The sequence below is a fragment of the Triticum aestivum genome, chromosome 4D, assembly GCF_018294505.1.
Source record: "Triticum aestivum cultivar Chinese Spring chromosome 4D, IWGSC CS RefSeq v2.1, whole genome shotgun sequence".
In the NCBI taxonomy this organism is placed as follows: Eukaryota; Viridiplantae; Streptophyta; class Magnoliopsida; order Poales; family Poaceae; genus Triticum; species Triticum aestivum.
Window position 1 is genome coordinate 343497343 of NC_057805.1, and position 10527 is coordinate 343507869.

General features: G+C 52.6%; 1 protein-coding gene across 1 annotated transcript; it reads right to left on the reverse strand.

Annotated features, from left to right (window-relative positions):
- Positions 1–6229: 6229 nt before the first annotated feature.
- Positions 6230–9851, reverse strand: LOC123097809 (DDB1- and CUL4-associated factor 8). The gene is made up of 5 exons (XM_044519636.1): positions 9579–9851; positions 8003–8254; positions 7526–7669; positions 6763–7440; positions 6230–6651 (listed from the first exon to the last, which is right to left on the reverse strand). Exons 1-5 carry the CDS (start codon positions 9684–9686, stop codon positions 6409–6411), a joined length of 1425 nt encoding a protein of 474 aa, XP_044375571.1. The 5' UTR covers positions 9687–9851; the 3' UTR covers positions 6230–6408.
- Positions 9852–10527: the final 676 nt, after the last annotated feature.

Sequence of the window (10527 nt, forward strand, 5' to 3'; positions counted from 1 at the left end):
GGCTTGCCAGGCCTGGGAACACATCGTAGACAAGGCACGCGTCGGTGTTTCCAGCACCGGGCATACGTAGACGGGGACCTGCATGAGTTAGCAAGAAAGGACGCAACGATGGTTGCGACGCAAATCGGCGTGTGGCCGATGTCGCCCCGGTGGTCGGAGTAGATGAAGTGGCCGAGGAAGATGACGACGACGCTGGCGATGAGCTGGTGCTGGACGAAGACAAAAGGGGTAGACGGCGGCGGCCACTCGGGTGAGCGAGCGACAGCGGCGCCGAAGAAGAGCGGCGGCTGCGGTGTTGGGGAACGTAGTAAATTCAAAAAAATTCCTACGCACACGCAAGATCATGGTGATGCATAGCAACGAGAGGGGAGAGTGTTGTCCACGTACCCTCGTAGACCGACAGCGGAAGCGTTATCACAACGCGGTTGATGTAGTCGTACGTCTTCACGATCCGACCGATCAAGTACCGAACGCACGGCACCTCCGAGTTCAGCACACGTTCAGCTCGATGACGTCCCTCGAACTCCGATCCAGCCGAGTGTTGAGGGAGAGTTTCGTCAGCACGACGGCGTGGTGATGATGATGATGTTTCACCGACGCAGGGCTTCGCCTAAGCTCCGCAACAGTATTATCGAGGTGTAATATGGTGGAGGGGGGCACCGCACACGGCTAAAATATCGTATATCAAGTGTGTTTAGAGGTGCCCCCTGCCCCCGTATATAAAGGAGCAAGGGGGAGGCCGGCTGCCCTAGGTGCGCCAAGGAGAGGGGGGGAGTCCTCCTCCTAGTAGGAGTAGGACTCCCCTTTCCTAGTCCAACTAGGAAAAGAGGGGGGGAAGGAAAGAGAGGGAGAGGGAGAGGGAAAGGGAAAGGGAAAGGGGGCTGCGCCCTCCTCTCCTAGTCCAACTAGGATTCCTCCTGGGAGGGGGTGCGCCACCTCCTGGCTGCTGCCCTCTCTCTCCCCTCTAGGCCCACTAAGGCCCAATACTTCCCCGGGGGGTTCCGGTAACCCTCCGGCACTCCGGTTTATTCCGAAACTTCTCCGGAATACTTCCGGTGTCCGAATATAGTCGTCCAATATATCAATCTTTATGTCTCGAACATTTCGAGACTCCTCGTCATGTCCGTGATCACATCCGGGACTCCGAACAACCTTCGGTACATCAAAACATATAAACTCATAATATAACTGTCATCGTAACTTTAAGCGTGCGGACCCTACGGGTTCGAGAACTATGTAGACATGACCGAGACACCTCTCCGGTCAATAACCAATAGCGGAACCTGGATTCTCATATTGGTTCCTACATATTCTACGAAGATCTTTATCGGTCAGACCGCATAACAACATACGTTGTTCCCTTTGTCATCGGTATGTTACTTGCCCGAGATTCGATCGTCGGTATCTTGATACCTAGTTCAATCTCGTTACTGGCAAGTCTCTTTACTCGTTCCGTAATACTTCGTCCCGCAACTAACTCATTAGTCACAATGCTTGCAAGGCTTATAGTGATGTGCATTACTGAGTGGGCCCAGAGATACCTCTCCGACAATCGGAGTGACAAATCCTAATCTCGAAATACGCCAACCCAACAAGTACCTTTGGAGACACCTGTAGAGCACCTTTATAATCACCCATTTACGTTGTGACGTTTGGTAGCACACAAAGTGTTCCTCCGGTAAACGGGAGTTGCATAATCTCATAGTCATAGGAACATGTATAAGTCATGAAGAAAGCAATAGCAACATACTAAACGATCGGGTGCTAAGCTAACGGAATGGGTCAAGTCAATCACGTCATTCTCCTAATGAGGTGATCCCGTTAATCAAATGACAACTCATGTCTATGGCTAGGAAACATAACCATCTTTGATTAACGAGCTAGTCAAGTAGAGGCATACTAGTGACACTCTGTTTGTCTATGTATTCACACATGTATTATGTTTCCGGTTAATACAATTCTAGCATGAATAATAAACATTTATCATGATATAAGGAAATAAATAATACTTTATTATTGCCTCTAGGGCATATTTCCTTCATGCGGCTGGGTTAGGAGCGCGGCGGCGATGCTCGAAGTAGGCGAGGAAGAACCAGACAGCGTGATGAAGACCTGCACGGACGGTGGCATTCCCGCGCCAAGGGAGGCGGCGCGGCGCATACCACGTGAAAGTCGACCCGCGGGGATGGCGAGTGGACCGCATGCCGCGGCGCTACGGCCCGAAGGGGCAACGGAGCGGTAGCGCACAGGTTGGGGCGACGGCAGGAAGACCTCGTGGCGGCGGCGTTGACTGCGTGTCGTGGCACTACGACCCGAAGGGGCGACGCAGAAGCGGTGCCCGAGTCGGTGCAGCCAGGGGAACGGCCTCGGGCGGCGGCGGAGACCGCGTGCCACGGCGATACGATCCGAAGGGGTGACGCGGCGGCGGCGCGCGAGTCGGTGCAACTGCGGGGAGAACCACTGGGCGACGGGGCGGCGGCGCTGCGGCCCGACGGGGTGACGCAGCGGCAGCCTGATGCTCGATCGGTGACGGGGCGCACTATAATCGGGACAGTCTTCACGGGACCTGCGGAGGCGCGCGCAACCGACGGGCCATATCGGTCGCACGGCGTAGCTGAGGCGGATCGCGGGCGGGCGGGTGATCAATCCGTTCGCGTGCGAGGTCGGGGACATCGCTCGATGGAGGAGAGGTGGTGGCGGAGTCCAAGATGAAGCTGGCAATGACGGTCGGCGTGGGACAACGTGCAGACGAGCGCGTCAGCACCAGCACCCGGGATGCCAACGCAGCGCCGGTGCCCGGACAGCGAGGCCCGAGCGACCAACGCAGCAGGGTGCCCGAGCTCGAGGTAGCCGCCGCCGGGGCCGGCGAGGAAGATGGCAGGGCGGCCATTCAGACGCGACGGAGGCGGGTGGTGATGGAGAAGTCCCGGTCGGAGAAGGGCTGGGGAGGTCGGTGCAGGGCGACGGGCAAGCAGACGTGCAGACGACGACCGTGAGGGGCTGCCTCGTCGCGCGAGGCCGCCAGGTCGGAGAAGAAGCTGTCCGGTTGCAACCGTGTTGGAGTAGAGGCGCGTGGGGGTCGATGGCGGCGGCGGGTGATGCAAACCAATCTTAGATCCGAAAACCAAAAATAAAAACACCGATCAATACGACCGGCGAGAGGGAGAAAAACCTGAATAAATGGATCGGGAAAGAAGACTCTTTAGGGTAGCCGGTCAACACGACCAGTGAACAAACCCTAGCTATGGGCGGCGCGGTGCGAAAGCGGTGGGCAGGGGGTAGGATTGGATCGGTTAACCATTAGAAGGGATACAGAGGATTGGTGGAATCGATGTTTGTTACTTGAGCCTCGTGGGCATATATATAGGAGGGTATAATCTATTTAGAGACAGGACAATCCAGAATAGTTTCTAGTCTATGCTATGTTTTCAATCTAATCAATGATATTCAACAACATGTCTCTTTTCTTGCCCACGCAAAGCTGCCGATCTGTGGTGCTACCTATTGCTTCAGAGTTCCGAGAAAGTTTGCGTGTGCACAAGGTAAGAGAATACCATCAGGCACGCGCTCACGCTGAATTGCGAGGTTGTGGCGTTGATCAACTCCGGGAATGACACTGCGATCCTTTTCTTCTGAGAAGCAGAAATGCAGTATTAGTCTGGTCATTTTTGTTTTTGTAAGCCGAAATGCAGTCCATTTTTCTGAAGGAACATTTCACAGAAAGTTGTTGAAGTTTCTGGGTGCAGTGGAATGATTCCTTGAGAGATATTTCCTTTATTCATAAATATAAGATGTTTTAAATATTTTAAATATAAATTAGATACGTATTGAAATGAATAGAAACAAACACAATAAAACGTGTCTACATACATTCAATTCACGAAAAAGTTAGAACATCTTATACGTATTTATGAACGGAGGAAGTAGATAGGTATGCCGAACATGAAAGGAGGTGTTACCAAATGTTACACTAGGTTTCAGTGCTGATTTCTCAGCTTATGAAACTTATATACATACTGCACGGTTATCACGTCGGGACTCACACGCGCAGGGAGGAGGCATTGTCTGGCGCCATAAGGGCATTGACGGCAGACCTAGCAAGGTTGATGCGTCAGTACTTGCTCTGAAAATGGATCAGTGAAAGACGGTGGTGACGACTTATGAAAGTCGGACCGGTTTGCGCCCCAACTCAGTATGTGGCTTGGTTGGGGCCTCCGGGTTTAAATGTTAGGCATTTATGTGATGTCTGTTTGGTATTAGGCTCGGACTATCAGCACCCTTCATCAAGTAGATAAGACTAGCGACAGATGTTGATAAGAGCATCTCTAGCTGTTGGCCCCCCAGGCCGCTCGAAAAAATCGCCGACTGGGGACGAACCGGCGCTAAAATCAGCCTGGGGGCGATCGGGTTCCCGGCCGACGTCCCAGGGTCGGCCCCAAGCACCTGTTTTAAACTTTTTTGAACATTTATTTGACTAAAATTCGGCGAACAGGACAAATATTCAGCGAAACAGTACATTACTTTGGCGAACTGAAATCGTTTTTTACATAGATAAAATACTTAGAAGGAAAACAAAGAGGCCGCGACTAGAGGCCGAATAACGCGCTGAAAGAGGCGAAGTCGCCGCCGCCGTTGTCCTCGTCGTCCTTCTCCTCCTTCACGCGGCCGCCCCTGCTGGACCCCTGCCCGGGGTCACCCTAGTGGACCGGTGGCGGCAAGTCGTCATCGTTGTCGTCGTCGAGGACGACGACGCCTCCCTCGTAGCGGCCACGGCGCCGAGCGGCGAACTGCTCAAAGGCGCGGCACTGGCACTCCAGCTCCGTCCGTTCCTAGTCTTCGCGCGCCCACTTCAAGGCCGCCACGTCGTCGATCCCTGGCTCCGTCTTCACGCCGGCGAGCCCGGGCTCCGTCTTCATGGTGGCGAGCCCCGGCTCCATCTTCGGCTTGACGAAGCGGGGAGGAGCCGAGGAGGAAGCACGCCCGCCCTCTTTGATGACGATGCCGGCGCTGCGGGTGCGCCGGCCGAGCGGCGTCTCCGCGGGCTCGGCCTTGACGCCGAACAACGCCGACGACCCGGAGGAGTGGGAGGAGGAGCGGGAGGAGGAAGAAGAGGAGCCGATCCTCCTCGGCATCCATTGGCCGCCGCTCCCGCGGGGGACCGGGGCGGCAGGGTACGTCATCGGCGAATCGTTGCCGCCCTCGAGGTGCTGGAGGACGGCGTGGAGAGTGCGGCGGGGGGCGCCACACCACAGGCGGCGGCCCTCGCTGTTCTTGGTCCCCTGCACCACCGGCGCCCCGTTGCTGGAGGCCAGCCGCTCCGCTTGCCGACGCTGGAAGTACGCCACCCAGGCCTCGTGGTTGCCGGCGGCGTACTGCCGGAGGGCCCGCTGCTCCTCCGTCAGCGACACCCGCACGCGGTCGACCTCGTCGGCGAAGTAGTTGACGCGCGCGGTGACGTCAGGCAGCGGGGGAATGAGGACACCACCGGCGCTGAGCTTCCACCGCCCCGGCGCGCGCATGTCAGGAGGCGCCGGGACGTTGGCCTCGAACAGGAGGTAGGCTTCCCACTCGTGCAACGAGCGGCGGCCGAAGCCATTGGCCGCCACCCCATCGCCGGGAAACCTCTCGCCCATCGTCGCGGCCCGGCACGGGGAGAGAGGGGAGGAACGTCGGCGGCGGCGGCGCACGGGGACAGAGAGAGAGAGAGCTGTGGGCGGGGTGCGGCCACAGGCGAGGGGAGGTGCTACTTATATAGCAGCCGGGGGTGTGGGCGCCGTGTGTACGCGTGGCGGGAGATGGTGCGTCGCCGCGCCGCGCCGCTCATGAGGAATCAATGAAAGGCTGACCGGCGGCAACCTTGGCATTGATTCCCCGCGGGAAACCGAGGCGGTCAGGACGACGAGGCGCGGGGGTCGCTGACTCGGCGGGCCCGCCGTTCTTTCGCGCCAAAAATGATTGCCCCGGCGCCCCCTAGCGCGCCGTGTTCGGCCTGGGTCCGCCGACGCCATTTTCGGCCCAAACCGGCGAAAAATAGGCTCCTGGGGGCGAGAGTGGGCCGATTTTTGGGCGCAGCGCTAAAAAATCGCCTGAGGGCTGTTGGGGGCGCAGCTAAAGATGCTCTAAGATGATGGCTTCAGACTACCTGATGTACTACTTCGTAAGGTCTTTGTGAATAATTAATAAAGTGACTGCATGCATCTTCCAGATGAAGAGGCCGGGGTCATCCTTCTTTTAAAAAAACCGCGAGGAACGCCTTTATTTTAATAGACCGAGTACAGATTTGAACATACTAACATACTAATAACACGATAACAGAAAAAACAAGTAGCAGGTTGTGACACACTGCCAATCAGTTTTCCGCCACTAAAATATCACTGAATGTGAAGTTGCAACCTAAAAAACATGGCCTCATGTCACAATGCGTTCCCTGGGATCAGAGTTCGATCTTTGGTTCCCATCACCATCACCAAGCCCAATGAAGAAAGTCTCATCACCACCAGTTGCGAAATCGGCAGCAGATGGTTCATGATTTGCGTACAGTTCAGATTGTGTATTTTGCAATCTTAAGATACGCATCATGACGTCAGCTGAAAGTGTCATTTCTCCTCGGGAGGCATAAAATTGCCTCTCCCGCGCGTTTGAAGCTATTACCTGTCATGCAACAAAACATTACTGTAAAATACAAACTCACTGCAACAACAAGAGCAAGTACACGGTCAACTGTACGAACCGAGTGCAACACCAACAAAACATAAGACTTACTTTATTTGCATATTGAGGCAATTGCATCACTTTGCTTGACGAAGGTGTCCAAATCTTAATGGTGCTGTCTATCCCACTAGTAGCTAGGAAGGGAAAATGCGGATAGGGTTCGATGCAATTAACGATATGTTTATCGCCGCGCATGATCCTCATCAATTCACCTCCATTTTTCCTCCAAATGAACAAATGCCCGCAGTCTGACCCACTCAAAACATATTCATTATTGGGTCCAAAGAAACTGACTCCTTTAACAGTTCTGAAATTTCTGTGACCAGAGTATGATTGTAGCTGCTCGAGCTTGTCCAAATGCTCTGGCTGTGTTGATTCAGGATTCGGACCAAGACCCATATAGTTTTCGAACAGGTAGATAAGCTCGTCATTGTATGAGACAAGTAACTCGCTTGAATAAGAGTATGCAATACCAGTGATGTGGACCTTCCCGCCCATAAGAAGGTGCTCAGGGCAGAAGGTATCAACTGGTAGGTTCATATTGCTTGAAGAGTCCAAGTTTATTTTCCTAAAATCATACAGCCGTACATACTCATCGGAGCCACCGATCGAAAAATAATTAGGGTTCTGTGGGTCAATAGCAATGGTATTCAGTCTTACACGGCGCCTTCTATTTGAGAATGAATAGCAGGTGAGAAGCTTTGTTGGTGAATCACTGCGCAGGTCAAACTGTAAGAAACAAATATTCAATCCAAATGTGTGAAGCAATATAATTGTTGCTTTAATACTAGCATATAACGGAGCAGTGACATACGTGTTGTACCAAGCCATCCTCTCCACAGCTGTAAAGTATGTGAGGACTTCCTGGTTCGAGAGCCATCTTATGCGCACGATCATGATGTTCCCCAATTTGTTTGGTTGTGAATCCACCACCCTGCTTCAGTTGTCCCACCCTAACCTGAGGACAAGTGGTGGGATTGAAATGACTATCAGAACAGAATGGTAAATTTAATGAATCTGCAGACACCTGATAGCCAGAAAAATCATTCCATACATAACCAATATCGAATATTTTTTACTTGTAAGGTCTTATGAAGATAGCTTTTGAAGACATGGCTTACAGGTGACCTTTTGGTTAGTTATGTATGGTGCTATTATTCTAGAGTTTCCTAAGGGTGATATTGGTCACATAAAAAACAGTACATACTCATTGGGATACTTGTGAATATCTGATTAGTACTAATACTACTAATACAGCAAGAGAAAAACTCAAGCGTGGGTAGAGACACACCTGGCCATCAGCACCAACGGTCACAATGGTGCTGTCATCTGTAAATGGCATCACACGAGCATGAAAGACATTTTGTTGATGTCCAGAAGGGTAAGTTAGTTTTTCAGTTTTAGCAAGCCAGTCCCATAGTATGATGTCTGTGTCGTCTGAACCAGACACAAGGAGGTCACCAGCAGGATTGAAGCTTATAGTATTAACACAGCCACTATGACCTCGCAACTTTCCATATTGGTTCATCCGCAAAATTAGGCCCTATTCACAAGGACAAGATGAAAATAGCAAACAGTAAGCATGAAACGAAAGAATTCCACAATTGCAGAACAGAGTTATGACATTCCAACATGTACAAAACTATCAAGCTACTGGAACTTGGTAAATATTGTCCAGAACAGAGTTATGACAATCCAACATGTCAAAAAGAGAGCCCCGGGTCACTGACGGTATGACCGTATGTCCGTATTTAAATAATGGTCTGGGGCTCTGGGCTACAGTGAACACCTGTGTCCATGTGATCAGAGATTTGAGCTTTACGGTACAAAGTACATAAAGCAAAGACAGGACTAAGAACATCTCTCTGCCTCATGGCTTTATTTATAAAGTCGGGCCTCGCGTTTTCTCTAAAAAATAAAAAGCAAAGACAGGACTAAGAGCATCTATAGCATATCCCTTAAAAGCTCACCGGCCTGGCGGATTTACGGTTCGTGTCAAAATACAGGCCCGGGTAGATCCTGTAAAAACGGCCCGGCCAGTAAATTGTTTACGGGCAGCCCATAAACCGCCCCCGGTTCCTGCACATATACCGGAGCTCCCCGTTTTAGGGTTCGCATCCGGCATTTCCCATATCCCCCTCCGCCGCAAATCATCATCTCCGGTGACAAATCCCCTTTCCTCCGGTAGCCTTTGGCGGCACAGGTAGCCACCCGAACCTCGCCCCGATGTCGAGCGCGGGTCGTTGGGAGGGGTGGCCGCGGCTGCTAGCCGCCTCGCAAGCGCTGCCATGACGACGAGGTGGGTAGCTCCTCCCTGCGATGGAGGAGTGGCGCAAGGTGCAGGCGCGTGTGCGCGGCGCCCTCTCCCGCAGCGGCGGCAGCCGGGCCTGGAGCAACTTCGACCGGCTGGACCGGACCTTCTCGCCCGCGCTCAAGCGTCTCTGGGCAGCGGAGCGCGTGTGGTTTGATGCGAAGGAGGCGGCCGCCGCCGGAGATGAAGCTGCAGCGGCACGGGTGACGGTGTTGAAGGAGTACGACATGGCGTTCGTCGTCTCCAACTCGCTGATGGAGTACCACCGACCATAAACGAAATTTGCAGGACCGTGGTTTGCGGGATCTGCTATAGATGCTCTAAGGCATATATGCAACTAAATAACCTCAATAAGCCAAGAGCAAGACCAAGCTGCCGCCTTACGAACATGCTTATCCTATTCCAGTATTTCACCCCTGCCGACAGAAATATGCAGAAGGTTCCCTATTCCCTAACGATATCCGCGGTCAGCGATGCTCGATCCGCTCGAGAAACCAACCGAATCAGAAAAGTACAGGAGATCACACTGAAATGGAAATAATTGAGAAAGGAGCACCTCGGAGCCGCTGATTCGGCGGGAGCTGGATGAGCCGATCTCGCGCTGGCCGACCTCGAAGAAGCAGCTGGCCGCCCGGCGGCCAGAGGCCTCGTCGATAGCGGCCATGGTGAGCGGTGGGATGGGAGAATAGAGAGGCGGCGCGAGAGATGGGAGGGGATTTGCCGGGGTTTTAACGGGTACAGGCCTTCCGCGTGCGCGCACCCTCGAACCACGTGGTTTCCGTTTCGCGTTTCTTCCGCCTGCTCCGGACTTTTGTTTTCTCTCACAAATATATTGTCCATACATATACGTAGAAGGAAAGAAAGCTAGACCCGTTGGTAGGAGAACTGACGGACGGCAGGATCGTTAGCGATTTCACAATTTTGTTGGACAGAAGCGCAATAATTGCTGCCATGTTGCTCCAACAAATAGTGTTAATGGACAGGGGAATGGTTAACGTACAAACGTGTTTCACGGACCATATGCATCCTCGCCCATAATTTTCCTTTTTAAGATTCAATAATACGTGTAAAATGTGCCATTCCTGAAATTGGTTAATACTGTAAGTAGAATGTTTCTACCGGGTACTCCTCTACCCGGTCATCGAAGCACTGATATAATTTCTCCCTTTGGTCGATTTACAGTTGGAAGCCACCTTACCCAAGTACACGACAAATGACCATTGACTTGTATGGATGGATGAAAACCCCCCTACCTGTGAAGATGACAAACGACCATTGACTTGTAGGGACGGATGAAAGCCCCTTTACCCGTGGAGACGACAAACGACCATTGACTTGGAGGGACGAAGTTCGAGGAAAGCATATCCGCCATGTTGTTGGTTGCATTAAAGCCAAGATATGCTTCGTATTAGACGATCTTTTCTCTGGGATATGAAAAATAAATTCGGCGTTGGCCCTTTGAAGACGTTTTGAGCCATCGAGGCGCAGAATTTTTGTCACTTTAG

Bases quoted from the DNA above. Each gene is read 5' to 3' on its own strand.
- LOC123097809 (XM_044519636.1), bottom strand. From the start codon at position 9,686: ATGGCCGCTATCGACGAGGCCTCTGGCCGCCGGGCGGCCAGCTGCTTC. The intron at 8,255-9,578 runs GTGCTCCTTTCT...CCTTGTGAATAG, and splicing joins GCCGAATCAGCGGCTCCGAG to GGCCTAATTTTGCGGATGAA. The intron at 6,652-6,762 runs GTAAGTCTTATG...GTTGCATGACAG, and splicing joins TGCCTCAATATGCAAATAAA to GTAATAGCTTCAAACGCGCG.